Source organism: Psittacula echo, assembly GCF_963264785.1.
Source record: "Psittacula echo genome assembly, chromosome: 15".
Taxonomy (NCBI): domain Eukaryota; kingdom Metazoa; phylum Chordata; class Aves; order Psittaciformes; family Psittacidae; genus Psittacula; species Psittacula echo.
The window spans coordinates 3,774,831-3,793,607 of NC_137751.1; the positions used below are offsets into that span (position 1 = coordinate 3,774,831).

Consider the following 18,777-nt stretch of genomic DNA (forward strand, 5'->3'; position numbering starts at 1 on the left):
GATGTAAGAGCTGGGACCAGGCCCAGGCTTGTTCTGGTACCGGCTGCTGTGGAGCAGAGCCAGGATGGAGCTGGAGCTCCTGGTGCTGTGGGATCCTTGTGAGCCAGAGTGGAAATTGGCTGAGGATTACTGTAAGCTTGTGAAGCTCTTTTCTTTCGGTTTCCCCCCTCAGCAGCCAGGGGCACTTTGTTTCATGCACACTTAGACCCCAGCTGTTACAGTGGCTGCAGGGCTTGGCCATTCTGCCATGCCTGAACTTCCTTCCCAAAAGCCATCCTGGCTTGCCTGCCACCACTCTGTGCAATGCTGTCACATGCAAGAGCTGCAGGGGAGCGCTGGGACTGCACCATCCCTCCTTGCTTTCCCTAAGACAATCAGGAGGTCACTCTGTGCCCAGGACACTCCAGGAGCCTTTTGGGTTTCCTTCTGCTGACAGCAGGAGGTTCTGGCTCTGTCACTGCCTCCAGCTCTGGAAGGACCTCACATCCCTGTGTTGGATGAGTTTGGGTGGGCAGCAGAGCACTGAACAGCTCCAGACGTGTCCCTGCTCAGCAGGGCTGAGGGCAGCTCGTGGCACGGGGGGCACCCCGTTGGTCCATCCGGGCAGCGTGGCCGGATCCCTGCTGTTCCTGGTGGGATTGTACCAGCCAAAGCACCCGTGTGTGGAGGAGAGGACCATGAGCTCGCCCCAGCCCTGACTGGGGTTTGTGGATGCTGCAGCTGTGTGCGTGTCTCCAACCAGCACCACGGAGGCTTTAAATAATTAATGGCTTGCTGATGAAATTTCATGTCCAGAGGAGGGTGTGTGAAGTGCAGCTGGCTGCTGAGATGGAGGCAGGCAGCAGAACTCTGCTCTGAAAGATGGGAACAACTGCAGTTACTGACGCTGTGCTCACTAAACAGAGAACCTGCACTCCTCTAATCAAGATAGCCATCAATTCATCACTTGAATATTATTTAATAAGCCTCAGCATCTGGCCTGACATTCAAAATTATGTTAGAGAGGCATTAGCCTGGGCTTGGTGCCGGTGAGAGCTGTGTGGGAGCAGTCGGAGCAGGCTGTGCTGCTGAGCTGGGTACTGATGCTGCCCCTCTGCCTCCCAGGGTGTACAGTGAAACATTCTGGGTTGCTTTGGAAGTGCTGGCTCCTCGAAAGGGTGCCCGGTCCCAGCCACAGCCGTAGGCCTGTGGGAGCATCTCCTGATGGGCAGAGAAGGATGGGGACCTGCAGGGATGCAGGCAGGGCGCCGGTGAAGGAGGCGGTGGAGCCGCGGCCCGCCCTGAGCCGCCCTCCGCGTCCCGCAGCTCCCCCATCCTGCGCTGATGAATATTCCAGTCTCTGCTGTTATTTTTAGGTACGTGCGGGAGGGCCGGTTTCGGATCGAGGAGAGGACGCTGACGGCGTTCCAGTGGCTGTATTCGCCCCAGCAGCACCGCATCCTCAGCCGGGCGGACCTGTGCTCACCCAGCAGGTAAGGGGGGGCCCGGGACTGCAGGACTGGGGACTGCAGGAGCACTGGCACATCCCCTACCAGTGCCACCGCTCTGCCACAAGCCCTTGTAGCTTTGACGTGGGTCTCCTGAGCCTCAGCCTGTCCCTGGGGCCCTGTGAATACCTGAGCATCTTTAAACAGCAGTAAAATAAAGTTCCAGATACTGCAGCTGGGAGCTGCAAGCATCATCTAAACACCCCTCTGGTTTAAGGCATTGCAAAGGACATGTTACTGCCTGCCTGTAGTCTTATTTTTTAACCCTCCGTGCTTTTAGTCACACAACTTTTGAGGACCTGCTTTATGCATGCAGCACACCTGAGATTTAGTTAAAAAACAGATTTGGAGCCAGGGGATGCAGATCTCCCAGCGTAAGTGATCTCTGGACAGTATTTGTTCTGATACCCTGGTTTGGTGCTTAAGCTCCCTCCATCACAGCTCGCTGAGGAGATGTCTCAGAGCCGTGTCCTGGGCATGTGCTGTGGCTTTCCCTGTCGATGCACATGTGCTGCTGTCAGTTTGGATCCCAGTGTTTGGTGGTAGAATGCCATTACCTTAAAGCCTTGTGGGTCTCAAGACACATATAGCACAGTGTCTGTTTTGCTGCCCATTAAGAGCACTGAAACACCCAAGTCCCCGGGTGGCTGAAAGCTTTTCCCTCTTCATTTCTGCAGCAGTTTTTCTCCTTAAAGCCCTGAAGTCTTTATCTGGCCAGGATTGCCTGGAGCAGAACAACAGCAGGAGGGTGGCTGGGAAGGGAAGGGGGTGCCTGAAACACAGGGTGGGGAAGGGCTCTGGGAGGGGCACGGTGCTCTGGAGCCCATGGGCTGGGTGGGGAGGGCTCTGTCTTGCTCCCAGAGTTGATATCCACACCTAGAAGAGACTTGCAGGAGTGAGGTGCCCTGCTTCCCTCGGCAGCAGCCATGGTGTGCACGCTGGCTGCATCCTGAGGTGGCGATTCCTCTGGCTCCCAACAGAGAGGCTTCCCAGAAGCTGCAGTCACCATGCTGGTTGTTCATCTTAACTAATTGTAGGAAATTGCTATCAAAGGCTGTGTAATCTCACCCCTGACGTGCGTGTATCATGCAGCATGTGGAACGTCAACATGTGCAGCGTCATTTATAATTAGTGTGAAGTACCACTGGGGTTAATTCCACTGGATGCATTTGATTTCCCAGTGGGCAGAGGAATTACCTGGAGAAGTCTGGTAGAGCCATGAATGGCGCCTGCATCGCTCTTATGGAGGTGAAACCTTCACCCATGTTGCAGCTCGGGCATCAGCCCGAGCAGCCCAAGTGCAAATCCAGCTCGGTGAGTCCCAGGTTTGCCCAACTGACTCAGAGCAGCCTGTTCAGGCAGTGCCTGCAGCCAGGTCCTGCTCGGGGCACAAACCTGGAGCGAGTTGGCTTCAGCAGCTGCTCCACAGGATGGGAGTGAGCTGTGTTGGGGATGTGTCACCACTTCCAAGCATCTTGTTTGTCCTGCAGCCTCCTGGTCTGGTGGGCCTGGTGAGCAGGCAGCTGGGCCCAGCACCAGTACTTGTTTCTGCTATAGGACGTTGCTTGAGGCTGCATCCAAGGCACATTTTGGTGCCTCAGGTGGCACACTGACACCAGGATGCTCTCATTTCAGGCTGTTGCTTTATTTGTCACATTCATTGGATCACTGTCTCTGTTTTGCACTGACTGCTGCTGCTTTGCGTAAGGGTAGTGACACAGCTGGGGGCAAGAAAAGAGTTGTGTGGCTGTTGGTCACCTCATGCAAACACTGACCTGGTCAAGCCGTATGTTACTGGTGCGCTCCACAAGGACCAGGCAGCACAAAAAGGGAATTGCGTTAGTTTCCTTGAATCCCATGAAACTGGTGGGACCAAACTGATGCAGCTTGTGATGACCAGGCTGTGCTCTGGTGCAGGCTCACCTTCGGGCTCTGCTGGGGGACAGCAGCCTGGGGCTGAGGTAGAAAGAGCTAGAAAGGATGGGCCTGTCAGTGGGAATGGGAATGTTGTTTTTGCCTTTCCCTTCAGTGGATCCAGATTTTTGGCCCTGGAAGCTGCTCTTTTGTCAGGTCTGTGTCTATAATTCAGCTCACATGAAGGCTAAAGAAGCTCAGAAGGAGCTCATATGAAGGCTAAAGTCTGCTTTCAAAGCTGAATCCAAAGGGGGCTGCTCCATTTTCTAGCTATCTTTTCCCAAACCAGCCCTTTCACTCTGGGCAGTGCAATGACCAAGACCAAGCTCCTCAGCTCTCCCTGGTGGGTGTTGCTCCAGTGAAGCCCCCGCCAACAATCCTAGCCCAGGCGCCCATCACGACTTGACCCTCATATTCTTCCCTTCCCGCTGCAGGGACCCAGTCCCAGTTTCCAGCTCCCTGATGCACTTGCCCTGAGCAGCGTTTGCACCTCTCCCCGTGCGTGGGTGAGGCGTTGGGGCGGCGGCAGCCCCTGCTCTGCCATTTGGAGCGGGGCCGCCGGTGCGTGGCGCCCGGCGCAGGCTCCTGGGAGCCCGGGGCTGCGGTAGCTGCTCGCATCGCACCGCACCGCCCCGCGCCGGGGCTCCAGCACTGCCGGCTCCGCGCAGCGCAGCGAGGACACCGGGTAAGAGGCGTTCCAGGCTTGTGGAATCGGACTCGAGGGCAGCGCACGGCGGGGCTGCGATAGCGGGGGACTGGGGTAGGAACACCCGGGTAAGGCTTTAACGGGGAGGTTCAAGTCTGTGTTTGTCCTTGTTTTACGCTGAGCTTGTCTGCATGCAAATGTGAGGCAGAGCCGGCAGAGCTATTGTTGAAGCCTTTACAGTTCTCAGCTCCTCGGTTTGCATTTAAATACGCGGCGACTGCTTGAGGCTCTGTGTGTTGGGGCTTGGGGACTTGGAGCGTGGGGTCTATGGGGTCTGGGTGCCGGTGCCAGCGCTCTTGCTAAATAGGGAAAATTCAATGGGGAAACTTCAAAAGGTGTCTCCAGGGCTCTGCTCCGATGTGTTGGGGGTCGTGGTGCTTGCTCTGAGCAGCTCCCCAACAGGGCTGTGAGGGGTTACGGTCTTGCCTTTGCAGGGCACCCCCTTTGCGGAGGGGCCCCAGATTCTTTGCATGACAAAAGCAGGGCACAGAGATTGTTTGTTCTGAGCCTCTGTGCACCCAGCGCTGTGTGCTGGGGTGACCCTCCTCCCCCATGCCTTTGAGTGAGACTGCAGCTCATCTCTGCCGGAGGAGCGGTGTAATGTCTGCTCACATGCGGAGCATCGCTTTTATTCGCCTTGTCTCTGCGGGCAGAGCACCGGTGGAGCCCGTGTGCGAGCTCCGTGTCGCCTGCATCCCTGGTGTGGACGGGATGTGAGATGGAGCCTGCCAGGGGCTGCCTTGTTTCCTCATCCCCTGCACGCTCCAGGCTCCACTGTTTTATTTAAGCCTGGTTGTTGTTTTAGTAGCACAAGGGACATAATATCTGTCCACACGGCACAATTTATTGGGGTTGGAAACACGCCAAGGAGTTTAAATTCAGATTCAACAAGAAGTGTGATTCCAGCCAGCAGGCTCGCTGTGTGCGCCAGGTTTAGCAGATATCTTGTCCTTCCTGTGCTGCTGATTCCTCCCAAAGGGCAGCTCACAATAACCACAGCAGCAAAACCACCTTTTTGCTTTGTCCCATGTTTGTTTCATCATCCTTCTTCCCCTTCATCCCGAAGTGCATCCGTACAGCAGCAGCGCCCTGGGGGCTGCTGGCAGAGTCCCTCTGTTGCCATTGCCTGTTGTGCACCTGGAGTCGGATGCTCCGGTTGTCGTTAGTGGCTGCTGTGGAAACAGGAACAGGACTTCAGCAGCAACAGTAGGAAGAGGCATTTTTTCCAGGAGCTAAAAACAGCTCATTCTGCCCAGACCTCTTTCCAATTTCGTGGGGGTAGATGAATCCCTGCTGGGAGTTAACATCTGCCTCCAAGTTGGATGCCAAACCAGAAGGAGCTGTTCCTTGACTCTGATTTGGACATAGTCCAGCTCTTTGCAAAACCCACCCAAAATGGTGGAAGAAGACAGGTGACAGTGGTGAGATATAGCAGGGGTTTGAAGAGCTCGAGTCCAAACCCTGTGTGTCTCGTTTGCCGTGTTCAGATGGAACCATGTGCAAGTCTGGCCTGGAAGCTGAGCCTTGACTGCTGCCTGGATCTCACCCTGTTCCAGCATCCTGGCTGTCAGCAGTGACTGCTGGAGCTGGGCAGCGTGTGGGGTGCAAGTTGGAGCTGTGAGAGGGGGTGCGAGGGCAGGAGCTGGTTCTCTGAGCCCAGCTCACCACTGCTGCCAGCACCCACTTGTGTAACATCCTCATGAATGTGCTGAGCATCACTTAGAGCTTTTTTCTTTCTTCTGCTATTAGGAAGCTGTTCCAGAGATTGTTTGTATTAAAGACTAGAAACCTCCTAATTTCCAGACAAAGCATATTCAGGTCTGTCTCATGCCCATGCTTTCTTCCCACCCCCATGTTTTGTCAGCCCTGGGTTTTAGTTTAAGCAGTTCTTTTTCTGTCTTGCCACAATTTCTTCCTAGGCTGCAGTTTTATTGCTCCTGCGTTTGTCGTGTGAATTGGGCCAAAATTCTCTCAGGTTCTGCTGGTCCAGCTGTGCACTGGTGCCAGCCTGCCAGTGGGAATGGGGTTTGGTTGGGTCTTGCCCTAATGCATTCTCCCTCCACCAGCCCTGTGGTGCCCGGGTGGACAGGCAATGAGCTCTTGTAGCAGCAGACCGGGGTGTGGGATGCGGGATGCACAGTGGATGTGCAGGTAGCCATGGTAACAGTGCCCAGGGACCAGGCACTGGGAATGGTCAGCTGCTTGCCTGCCTGTCCCCTGTTTGCAGCAGGGCTGCCCCTGGGCATGGGATGGGGCACTCTGTAGGCAGTGGTACCTGACCTACCTGGGGCTGGGCTGTCTCTAGAGCAGGGATATGGATGCATAGAGAAACCTTCCTGCAGGTTCCCCGGGCGAGGCACCTTGTGCATGTGGACACAGGCATCTGCTGCTCTTCTGAAGTATCCTCTCTTGGGCTTAACTTATATGGGAAGGGACATGGATGGAAGAGGTGGGGAAACCACACTTGCAGTAACAGGGTGCTTGAACAGGCTCATCCCAAAGAGAGAGCCTCTTTGGGGATTTCCCTCACTAGCAAGACATCTCTAAAATGGGTGAACCTGATAAAATGAGCAGCTCTGTACATTAAATTCACTGTGGGCTGAGGTTTTAATGAGCCTGGAAGTGTGTGTGGTGACTTTGTGTGCAGTGCTGTGAGCAGACAAGATCTGTGTCCTCCTACAGGGAAGAGCCAGGTCGTGTGATGCTGGCAGAAACCCGTTACTGATGTGTGTCAGGCTGGGTACCACGGAGCATGTGCATGTCCAAATGTGAATGCTGGTGAGGCTCTTGCTGCTGCAGGGTGCTCAGCAAACCCCGTTACACCAGGAGGCCCAAAGGCGGCAGCCAGGGACCAGAGGATTGTGTCCACATTCCCTGATGCAAAGCAAGCCTTGGAGGGATGGGGAATCACCTGCTCCACGAGGTTTGCTCCTGAGCCTACAGCCTGGGCCAGGCTGTCCTTGCCTCCCCTCGGCGCTGCTTGGAAATGGTGAGATCAATACTGCAAAGAAAAGGCAAATTAGCATCGATGGACTTTAGACCCAGGAACGGTTAAACGCATGATTTCTGCTGGTGGTGTTCGCATCAAGCCGGGCTTGCAGGGTTTGGCCTTGTTTTCCTCTGCAGTGGTCCCACAGAAGCGTTTCTGTCTCTGCCAGGCTGAGCACGGCCCCTGCTGCTCATCCCCGGTCCCATTGCCTATGCTCACCAGGATGTGTGTGACAGGCATTCGGGAACGGCCCTTTCTGTGCTCCCACCCTTGGCTGGGTCGGAGTTTGCCTGTTCTGGCTGCTTGCTCCGTTCTGCAGCTGATCCTCCCAGTTAAAGCTCAGATGCATTGAGCCCCCCCTAATGGGTTTAACAAGTGGCTGCAGACAGCAGGCGGCTCTGCTCTGCTCCAGCGGCTATGCCTGTGCCTAAGGAGCAAAGCTGTTGGAGCTGGTCTGTGCCCTGTGATGGGCAGCCCTGAAATTGATGGAGACAGGCAGGTATCTGGAACCTGCCCTTGGCTTTACTGTCCCTTGGCTGCAGCTTAGCTCTTGGGTGACAAAGTGTCCCCCTTCCCGGTGCTGGGGCTGAGAAGCCCTGTGGCAGCCGGTGGGTGCTGCAGGTCCATGGGCTGTTGAGCAGCAAACAGGCACCTTTGAGAGCAAGCTGGGTTTTGTGGGAACCTGCTGTTTAAGACACTGTGTTTCTCGCTTCATTTCACTTCAGCAGCGCCCTAAAGGGGAGAAAATACTGTTAAAAATATTCCATGTACTGAGTCAGAAATAATTCGGACCCTATTTTGTTTGCTTTCCGTGTTGAGGCTGCTGATATGTACAGCGTGTTCTTCCTGCCAGGAGAAAACCTGATATTTCTGGGTGCCCACAACCTTCGTTGGAATCATAATAGGAAGATGAATACCCTCAGCGTGCCGCATGCAATATTAAAGCACTAATGATGCAATCAGTTTCTCTTAGCCCCAGTAACAAAGGGAAGAATTGTACTGCCCTTCCTGGGCAGTGTTCTGCTCTGCGGTGCGGGCTGAGGATGCTGAGGATGCAGTGTGTGCCCATGGCTGCAGCCTGGCTCATGCAGGGGCACTGTCTGTGCTCTCATGGGCAGAGGGTCAGCCCCACGCTGCAGCCCTGGGGAGCAGTTCCCCATTCCATGGCTGCCTGAGTCACCCAGCTGCTGCAGGAGCCTGGAGCAGCCCTGGGAACAGGAGCGGCAGGTTCTGCCTGTGCTGGCTCCACCACAAAGGGTCCTGAGCTGCTGAGAGATGGGGACTGAGCTGTGCAGTGGTGCTGGAGGGCTGGTGGACTGGCTAACCCACCCTGCTGCTGCTGTGTGCACAGGGGGGCTGGCTGGCAGCTTTGGTCTCCTGGGAGGAAGGCGCCTTGAGAGCCTGCTTTTTTCTGTGCCAAGAGTCCATGTGTTCACTGGTGCTGAGGGTTCCGTGGTCTCGTTGGCAGCACACGTCATAGATTCCCAGACTGGTTTGGGTTGGAAGGGACCTTAAAGCTCATCCAGTTCCAATCCCCTGCCAGGGGCAGGGACACCTTCGATTAGAGCAGCTTGCTCCAAGCCCCTTTCAGCCTGGCCTTGAGCACTGCCAGGGATGGGGCTGTCGGGGGCAGTTGGAGCCCTGCGATCTCCTGTAGGGGATGGGGAGCTGAGCTGGGGCTGTGCACAACCAGCCTGTGTTTCCCTCTGTGAGCAGCCCAGCAGCGTGTGCTCATTATCCCCAGCATTGCTCAGTTGTCAGCGCGCTGCTATGGCTCAGCCTCGCGCTCCCTCCTGTCTTGTCTTGTGTCTGGCTGGGGTGATGGAGCTGCCCGAAGCATGGGCACCTCTCCTGCACGCTGCTCCCCTTTGAGCTGCCTGGGAGGCTCCAGGGTTCGTGTCCTTCATTATCTATTAACAATATGTGGCACCCCCTCCCCGGTGTTACTGATGCTCACCAGGGTTGGGAATGTGGCTGGGGTATGTCGGAGTGATGGGCTCATGGCTCCGGCAGAGGCCCTTGGAAATGTTAATTCTGTGTGGTGCAGATGGCACCAAGGAGGCACCATCCTCCCCCAGGCCTTTGTTTCTCAGTTTGGGCTGATCAGTTCTGATGTGCCTGCTGTGAAAGGAGGAGGGATTTCTTTTATCCTTTTGTTTTTGAGCTCAACTGTGTGAAATACCCCGGGGGGGGAAGAGGGAAGCAAGCAAATGTCACTGCAGACACACTCCTTCTGGATGCCTCCCGTGCGGGTGAGGTGGTGCTGGTGGGATGCGCTGGAGCAGAGGGGGGAGCCTGGAGGCCCCTGCGGGCTTGGAGTTGGGTCCTTGGTGTGGTTTTAACCTTTGCCTGGTCCAGATGCTGTCTGTCACCTGTGTCTGGGGGGGCTGACATGGCCCTGGTGGGGATGAGGAGCTGCTCTTTTGCCCCTGGGCACCCTTGGGTACTGGTCCTGCTGGTGCAGGGTGAGGCTGGCATCACATGGAGCTCCCTCGCACCTCTCCTGGCAGTGGGAAATGGAGGCAGTTCCCCCATGGCTGTGTCGAGGTCCTGCTCTCCTTGGCTCTGACATCCCAGGGGAGGTGTGTGAACCATTCCATTCCTCTGCAGTGCCAAGGGGGCATAAGGAGACCCTAGCAAGCAGTGGTGACCCCCTGGCTGTACTGACCTCCAACAGCAGGGATTGTGGCCCTGCCTTGCTGCACATCTCCCCCTCTCCCTCTGCTTCCATGTGCCTCCGACAACAGTGGGTTCACGTAAGGACTGAAGTGGCAGAGCGAGATGTGGTAATTGCTGCTTACAGACTGCAAGAGTAAACGTTTAAATGAAGAGTTGGCTGTTTTCCTGGGCTCTCCATGTTGTTTCTGGTGTGATGCCAGCTGTAGACTGATGCTTCCCATGGCTGCTGTTGCTACCTGCACTGCAACTCCGTGTGCAGGGCTGCACTAGGCCACAGCAGCCCCATGCAGTTCCCATGCACTGCAGGGCTCCTTCCTTGTGTTTTCAGGCATGTGAATCATGTGTGGCTCAGTAGAGCTGGGCAGAAACCAACTGCTGTGAGTGTAAGAAAGATGTGGCCTGGGGGAAAATCAGACACGAGGATAACGTCACACTGCTGTTGATGCAGAGCTTTAACACGAAGCATCCAGGCCAGAAACAAACGTGCTCTGAGCAAATGTCTGCTCCAGATATTTCATGGTACCTGAGTTATGGCTTTCGAGCCTGCAGCACGTTTGGGAGGCTTTTGGGTTTGGTTTTTTTTTCCTTTTTTTTTTTCAATGATGTTCTTAAAAGCTCTCGAATGCAAAGGATTTTGATCACTTCATCCCTCTAAGGAGAGATGGCTGTGGGCAGAAAAGTAGGTGTTGAAATAGCTGGATTTGAGTCCAAGCTTTTTCCTCCGAGTTGAGTGATTTCTCTCTCCAACTCCCCATCCACCCCCCTGCCTCCCCTCTTCCTTTCACACATCAGACAGGATCCAAATGCTTCTCAGTTTAAAGCTTTCGGGTGCTTGGATGAGAGGCTGGCTCCCGCAGAGCTCTGGGGTAGGATTCGCATCAGGACCCACGGAGCGCTGGGAGCCAGGCTCTGCCCAGCAGCACACCAAGGGATGTTTGCTGTGTGTGCGGGGTGTTATGTTGAATCACCGGAGTAGGAGGTGAGTGCACAAAGAGTTGAACCAGGAGCATCTCGGCTCTGAACTGCTGGGACTTTGGGAAGGGAGCCTTGGGTTCCTGCATCTCCTGAGCTCGGTGGATGATGCGAGGCTGCGGTGCAAGGTGCGGCTCCAACCCGAGTCCCACTGCAGCCCCGGGATAGTGCAGCCCCCCCGGCTGCTTGGGGTTCCCACCCTTCCTCCTCACTCACCAGGGAGGGTGAAGCCCCTCTTGCAGCCTGAGTGGGTGCAGATGGGAGCTGGTGGCTGGTCTGGGGAGGTGTGAGGATGGGATGGCAGCCCCTGGATGTGGTGCCTGGCTCCTAGGCACTGTAGAGGAGCACAGCTCCCAGCTCCCATGGGCTCTGCTGTTCCCAAAGGCTGGTGCAGGGACCAACAGCCTGTTTTCTTGGGACCTTTTGACTGATGGAAGCTTGTGTCCAGCTGCAGGTCAGCGTTTCCATTTAAGTGAGATTTATGAAGCCTGGCGGTTAAGAGGACTGCGTGGTTTTCAGTGGCGGTCAGGCTGCAGATGCACACCATGGAGCTGCTGGGGAATGGGAGAAAACCCATGTACTGCTGCTGAATGGGGCCGGGTGGGAGCTGCCTCACTGAGTGCTGGAGCAGCCGGGGACCTTTTTGCCGTGAGAAATGTGGTGATGGGGTTTCTGGGTTAGGGTTATTGAGGTTCCGTACCTTTAGTGAGATGCTCGTTGAAAGGTGCTGGAGACACAGGAGGATCCCTGACCGGGGAGCCAGCCTGGTGCAGGGAATGCAGGATTCAGGGATGCAGACCCCTGTGGTGCCACTAGAGACCCTCTGCCAGCTGGGCCAGCCCCACAGCACCATGACCATGGGTGACACCATGTCCAGCCCCAGTGCCACGGCTCCTGCCATTAGGAGAAATACGACATCTGCAGCGAAGGGTTGTGAAAAGCCCGAGGCCACAAGAGAAAACAGAGAAAAGGAAATGACTTTTATCTGGGGTTTGTGGAGGGGAGGCGCTGGGTCCCCCCCGCCCTGGCACAGCGCGTGTCCCGCAGGAAGCACCCATCACTGCTGGCGCACGGTGCCACCGTCCCAGTGTCCCCATGGCTGGAGCGCCCCGGCAGCACCGAGCCACCATGTTCCAGAGGAAGCGCAGCGTCTCCTTCGGTGGCTACGGCTGGTGGGTGCCTCTTGTCCTACCCCTCCTCAGCGCCGCATGGGGAACTTCTCTTTCCCTCTGGGAAGGAAGCACCGTGGTGCTGTGCTGCGGTGTCCTCATGGCAGAGCCCTTCCTGCTGCCCCGCGCCAACACGTGCAGGAGTCAGGATCTTCCCCCGTGCCCGCAGGGAAGCCCAGGCAGCTTCTCCCTGCTGAGGACCCACTGCCCGCTCCTCTGTGCCTGGGCAGTGATGCTTGCAGACACCTTTGGCACCTTGTGGCACATGGTGGGGTCCCACCTCATCCATGGCAGGTTCCTGCACCATTGGCTCCTCCTGGGTCATCCGTGCTCTGTCTGTGCTTGGCAGAGCTGTTTGGGTCTGCTTGCTTCTTGTGTCCCTTCTCTCTCAGATGTGTTTTCTATAGGGAAATAAGGAAGCGGCACTGCTCTCCCCCAGTTTTCTCCTTTCTAATGTCTTTTATGCCCATTCCAGGTCTGTGCGGTGTGACTGTGGTCACCGGGGACTGATGGCTGAATGGGTGATTTTGTGATGGTTTTGGTTCTCTGGTGCTGGCTCGAGGGCAGCTCTGCTGCGGTGCTGTGGGGGCTGCAGGGCTTGGGAGAATGCTTGTGGCTGCTGAAAACCCGCTGGGGAAAGTGCTGCAGGGGGGCAATGAGTCGGGGGGGTTCCAGGTCCCTGGAATGAAGCTGTCGCCCCACTGAAGCCAAGCGTTTTCTCAGCTGGGTTTTTACTTTACATGAAAATGTGAAGGAAGTCCCTGGACATCCTCCTGTACAGATAACTTCAGTGAAGGACAGGCTCATTCTGGGCACAAATGGCAGCTCTTGGGCAGCTCTGCCCCACTGCTGCCAGTGGGAGCAGAGGCTCTGGGGCCTCAGCTGCAGCAGGCACATCCCGGGAGCTGCTGCCGGTGACAGCCTCCCGCTGGGATGGAGCGGAGCCGTTACCTCCGCGCTGGGGTGTTCGGGGCCTCTGGGCTCTGCTCTGTTGTTTTCCATCTGGCTCTGGCAGTTGCAGGGAGCAGACGACCACAGCTGGCGGCTCAGGCAGGAAACGAGGTCTGCTGGAGCGAGGGGGCTGCGCTGCAGGGCACGGGCTTGCTGTGAGCATCAGCACCCGCGTCTGCACAGAGACAGACCAGGGTGTGCGGGGGCAGCTCCGGCTGGGGTCAGTGCACAGCTCGCTAGGGAGGATGCCCCTCGCTGCCCGGAGAGCTTTGTGCCCAGTGGGAAAACACTTCCCCGGGTGCTTACGGGAAGGGAAGGAGCCTGCTGCAGCCGGTACCTGCATCTGCATCTTCTCACCCTGCCCCAGCCAACACACCCTTCCTGTGGGGACCGTGTGTGGGGTGGCCGGGCACACCCAGACACCACTGCCGGTGCCTTGAGTGCTGCTTCAGCCCTCCAGCAGGGTGTGAATCAGGGTTTATTCTGTCCACTGCCTGCTTCTACAGCCAGAGAGGTCCTGGAAGAGCTGTCCTGGAGCAGCAGATGTGCTGCTGTCACTCGGGGATGTAGGAATGCACATCGCGGGTGATCTAAAGCCATGGTGACAGCCCTGGGAGCTGCCACCGCTCCCCTGCCCAGCTCACTGTCCCCAGTGACTGATGCGAGTGCCCTGTCCCTCTGCCCCCAGCCGGTGCTGGCTGCTGCTTTTGGGGCAGCCGGTGCTGTGGGAGCCACAGGGCTGTGCTGGGGTGCGCAGGAGGAGTAGGGCTGGGTGTGGGGTGTTTCACTTCACCCCACCGTGGGAGGGGGCACGGGGCAGGGCTGGTTCCCAGCTTACTCATCCTGCAGCTGCGGTTTCCCTGCGCGGAGCTCTCTCAGCTGTGGTTTATTTCTGTTTCTTTTCTTTTTTTCTCCCCTCTCTACGAGGCCAAACACCAGCAACGGGTTTTAGTTCCTGCGGTCCCGGAACCCTAACCGCTCGGTGCGGATCCTGCTCCGGTGTGGATCTTGCAGGAGCTGCCCCAACACTTGCTGCCCCCAGGGCTCTCTGCATCTGCCACCGACACCAGCAACAGCTCTTTACCCCAGCACACTTTAATGTTCAACTCAATTTAATGATCAACAAGGGCCGTGGACGGGCTTGTTGAGTATTAAGTGACAATAGCGGATGGCTGGGTCTATTTCAGGAGCAGGAGTGTGCCGGCTCTCCCAGAGCTGCCTGGGGGAATGCCTGAAAGGAAGCTCCCGTGGCCTTGGGGTTTGGGAAGGGAATGCTGGCCCAAGAGAGGGGATGGTGCAGACACAGGCAGGGTGGGCAGGAGGTGCTGGCTTGGGCTCCGGAGTATCAGGATCTGGCCCCATGGGTACAGCCTCTTGTGACAGGGAAGTTGAGCCTGAGAGCAGAGGGAGGTAAAGCTGCGAGTAGAGGGGAACCAGCATTTCTGCTGCCCTGCACCGTCCTCTGTGAGCACAGGGTGAAGCAAGCGGGGTTTGGGGCTGTTGTTTAGTGTTTGCTTTTTCCTCGAGATGCGGCTCTCATCCCATGTGGGATGCACAGCGTGTGCAGCGCCTGCCAAAAGACATAATTTTGTATTTTGAGACATTACTATGATTTGCATTAATTAATATTAATGTGACTGTAACCACAATGACTCCGTGGAGATAGGCACTTATTAGCGGTGCTAAATAAAGAAGTGAGGCACTGGGGCTCCCGGCAGGGCTGGCAGCAATGGGGCTGCTCCGTGGTCCCTCCATCTGTGTGCATGTGTGTGCTCACAGCAGCTATGGGCAAGGGAAGGGGTGAGTGCCTGGGTGGGGATGGTGCAGCCCTGCAGGGATGAGGCTGAGCTCACACAGCGAGGCTGTGGCCGGTTGGGTACAGACATCCTGCCCCTGCTGTATCCTTGCTCCTTTCTTGGGGGCACCACGGGGCTTCTCATGAAGCTGTGGGGTCGGGCTTGCCAGCAGCCCTCAGTACCCACGTTGGAGGGGGACACATCCCTCCTGCACCCACAGTAACACCCTCCTCTGCTTTCTCCCCAGGATCGACAAGAGGATGCTCGCCAGCCTGAAGATCAAGTGAGTGCCCTCACTCTTCTCTCATATAAAGTGATTTCCCTGTGAGATACGTGGTGCTGGGGGGAGATGGCTTTGCGCATGGAGGATGCTTTCCTGTTAGCTGGGCTTTCTTTGCTGTTCCACCTCTGTGCAGTGGCACACCAGCCATATCTCCCTGTTCTGGAGCTGTGTTTGTGTGTGTCATGCGGCTTGTTCTTCCTTCCAGTCCAAGGTGATTCAGGCGCTGGGTGGTTATAACGACTGCAGCAACACAAGTGCTGCATGATCAGTGGGTTAACTTGCAGGCACCAGCTGTGTGGTGGTGGGATGGGGGTGGGAATCGCCACCAAGTTTCTGGCTGGGAATTCAGTGGAGTCGGAGTTGGTTTATTCTGGTTTTGATCCTTGCAGCCTGGAGCGGGGGTGGTGTCAGTGAGCAGTGGGTGCCTGTGCTTGTTGCACTGCTCCTGCTCCTGCAGGCCTCTGGGCATTGCTCTGGAGGGATGAAGATGCTCTTGAGGCCCAGGAGGGTCCATGAGCTGGGGCTATTGTGGTGCTGGCCGATGGGTGCAGGCTGTCAGCATAACCATGTGCTAGCACAGAAACACTTCAGCTCAGCCTGCCTGGGCACGGGTGATGTGTGTGGTAACAACTCCTGTGGTTCCCTCTATGGCCATTAATGGCAAAGTGCACAGAGAGCCTGAGGGAACCTGCTGCCCAAATGTGCCTGCAACTGCTGGTGGTAAATAGCACAACAGAGCTGCTGTCCCCGGCTCAGGGCTCGGGCTCTGCTAAGCTAACGAGAGGTTTAAATCAATGCTGACTGCTTTGGGTGAATCTCAGCAGACTTTCCTTTTCCCATAGAGATGGGAAGGAGTTAAACACCCCGGGTACGTTGTGCCCTGATGTTTTCCCCAGGCCCGATGCAGCAGCCCTGCTGCAGAAACACCATTCAGCCTCCTTTCCCCACCACGCCAGGCACTCGGTGCCATGGGGCACGTTGTTGTGCTCCTGCTTAGGCAGGGGTGAGGATCCAGGCCCACATTTCTCTTTCCCACCCTCCTCTCCTGGCTGGAGGAGGGGATTTGCTCTGGGCATTCGATGAGCATCCACTGGAGCTGCTTTATCCCTGCCATTTGCAGCTAATGCTTTCCACAGCCTTTCCTAATGCGTCTGGTTTTTGGACAGATTGCTTCATTAAATGGTTCTGTAATTGGGGCCCAGCCAGAGCCACATTAGATGTTTGTAAAAGCTTTTAAAATATATAGAAAAATAATAATAAAAACATAGTTCTGGTTTTCTAACACCCTCTTATTACTGCTGCAGCCTTCTGCTGACATGCCAGGCGTGGGCAATTCCTTCACTGTGTAACTTGCTAACAAAAAGACAAGCTGCTTTCTGCAAGCCAAGGAGCACTTCACAAAGCCTTGTGTGTGCTGTAAGCATCAATATTGACTTGCAGGAGCCTGGCAGGGAGGGAGAGCACGGGGTGGCGGAGGTGGCCCCCAGTGTTCGGATGCAGGGAGGGTCCCAGTGTGGTCTGAGCTGGCACCCAGTTTTGCTGGGGCACTGAGCCCCTCGATCCCCAGGCATCAGTGGGCTACGTCTGCTTGCCAGGGACTGGAGGGAAGGGTGAAGGTTGGGTCCTGTGTGGAGTTGGTGTTTGGTGAGACCGAGCGTGATGCTGGGCTGTGGGATGCTCCCCCCCCCCGCTGCTCTCCTCACTGGTGTAATAAACTCACACACACAGGTGGCACCAGAGCATCAAAGCGGTTTTCCCTCTGTCTGCCTCTCCTCTCTCTTTTAATTCGGGTTTCATTAGTTCCTATGGTAACCACGAATATGTCTGAGGGCCTCGGAACTGGAGAGGATGAGTGGATGCTGTGGAGTGGGAGTGTCGCGGCGAGGTGATGGATGGAGAGCCCTGGCATCGCGGGCAGGGGCTTGCGCGGTGCCGGGCGCTGCGGGGAGGCACCGGGGCCGTGCTCGGGCGGGGAAGGTGCTGTGAGGACCCAGCACCCCCGGGCGGCAGCTGCGGAACGGCCGCGCTCCCTGCTCTTGCTCTGAAATGCGCAGGAAGCTCCGGTGAGTCCGGGTCTGGCCCTGCCGCGGTCCCGGGCTGGGAGGGCTGGGTCTGCACCGGGAGCGGGTGTGCCCGATCCCACCGGCTCGGGTATGGGGCTCTGGAGAGTGTGGGAGAGCGCTTGGAGATGCCGTGGTTGCTGGTTTTGGGGGTGCATGTACCCAGGAGCTGGTGCTGCCAGGAGAGGGGCCGGGGCTGAGAGATGGAGACTGAGGCACTCGTGCACTAAATGGGATTTGGCACGTGCGGACCCAGGACTCTGGCATGGGCCATTCCTGTTGTGATCCCTGGTTTTCTGTTCTCATGTTCTTTACTCACTTCATGGGAAAGCGCTGGGGGCAGCTGAATCCCCCAGGCTGCAAAGGGCATCACATCCAGAAGCAGCCCTCCAAACCTTGGCTTCGTGCTGGCATTTGAGCCGTGTCAGTGCCTGCAGAAATCTCGCAGCATCTCCGGGACTGTGGGGTGCTCCTGTGGTGCCCTTAGTGCTCCTTGGGGCATGGCTTCATGCAGAGCTTGTAAAATGTGGTAGAGTTTGAGGTCAGGTCATGCTGCCTGGGAAGGGAAGAGCTGAGCCAGATGGCAACTAAACCCACTTCCCGAGCGGGGAGGTCACCCCAGAGGAAAGCATCAGCCTATCACAGGATCTTTGCATATCAAACCCAGCCCAGCCAGATGGGCTTGCTTAGTGAGTTTGCTTCTTATGGCCCTCCACTGACCCCAGGTAGCAGAGCGAGTGCAGGGACCCCTGAGGCCCCTCCACCCAGGAAATCCTTGTGCTGGGGATGCGGGAGGTAGGAAGGTGTGATGGGGACAAACCTGCTCTGATGGAGATGAACCCATGGGGACCTTCCTCCTCCCTCCAGACAGACTTCTTGGGAGTGAGCAAGTCAGATGTCCCATGTGGGAGGTTAACCAGCCCCTTGCCTGTGATGGCTGCTCAGCCCCCTGCACTCTGGTTATTCTCTCTTTGGTGTCACCAGCGAGATACACTGAGAAACCACTGAGTATTTAAAACAAAAAGTCAATAAGAAATTGCTCCTTCAGGCAGAGTCCTCTCTTTAGCCTTAAAAAGCAAAAATAGCAGAGAAATACTCATATCTCTGTGGAACAGAGGAGCCTTGTACACCGATTATTGAGAGTCAGCGTGTGTACCGCTAAAATTCACATGAAAGAGCATATGATGCTCAGCTGATGGTGGGAACAGTGACGGAGATAAAGGTGGGAAGAGAAGGGACAAAAGATTTGCTTGACCTTCAAAAAATGAGCTGTGTCCAGGCTTGAGGCTCTTTAATATTTGATAGGCCAGAGCTGAGTTAATGGGAAGATGTGGGAATGATTTAGCTTCTTGGCAGTAGCTGCACTGAGTATTGCAATAATCTAGGAGGTTTGCACTTAGGTCCTATGAGGACAAGGTCTGGAGAGCAGATTGTGTTGGAGTTAATCCCTTTGATTTTATTACCACCTTTTAAAATGGGTAATTGCATGCAAATGTATGCTTGGCAATTGCACTGTAGCTGTAGGAGCACGTGCGTTGCACTGCAGAGGAAATGCGATCACAACTATGGCGAAGCAGTGCCTGCAACGAGGCAAGTCCTTTGGCTTGGGGGTAGGAATGCAAGAGGAGAGCTGAGTGTGTGGGGCTGGTGTGCCATGGGGGCCCTGGGACCTGGAGCAAGTGTTAGAATTGGTGAAAATGGATTTTAACCAATTTTAACCCAACCACTGGGCCTGGGTGGGCAAAATGAGGTAGGGGTTGGTCCTGCTCCC

The 18,777-nt window shown here is 56.2% G+C and overlaps 1 protein-coding gene across 2 annotated transcripts in view; it reads left to right on the forward strand.

The window, feature by feature from the left end:
• Positions 1 to 11,860: 11,860 nt before the first annotated feature.
• The window catches only part of RAP1GAP2 (RAP1 GTPase activating protein 2), a 47,237-nt gene continuing 40,320 nt past the window's right edge, over positions 11,861 to 18,777 (forward strand). For both annotated transcript variants that reach the window (XM_080629826.1, XM_080629825.1), the window contains exons 1-2: positions 11,861 to 11,919; positions 14,911 to 14,946. In XM_080629826.1, coding sequence (XP_080485952.1) covers positions 11,876 to 11,919; positions 14,911 to 14,946 — 80 coding nt within the window. In that variant the 5' untranslated portion in view covers positions 11,861 to 11,875. The remainder of the gene's footprint in view (positions 11,920 to 14,910; positions 14,947 to 18,777) is intronic.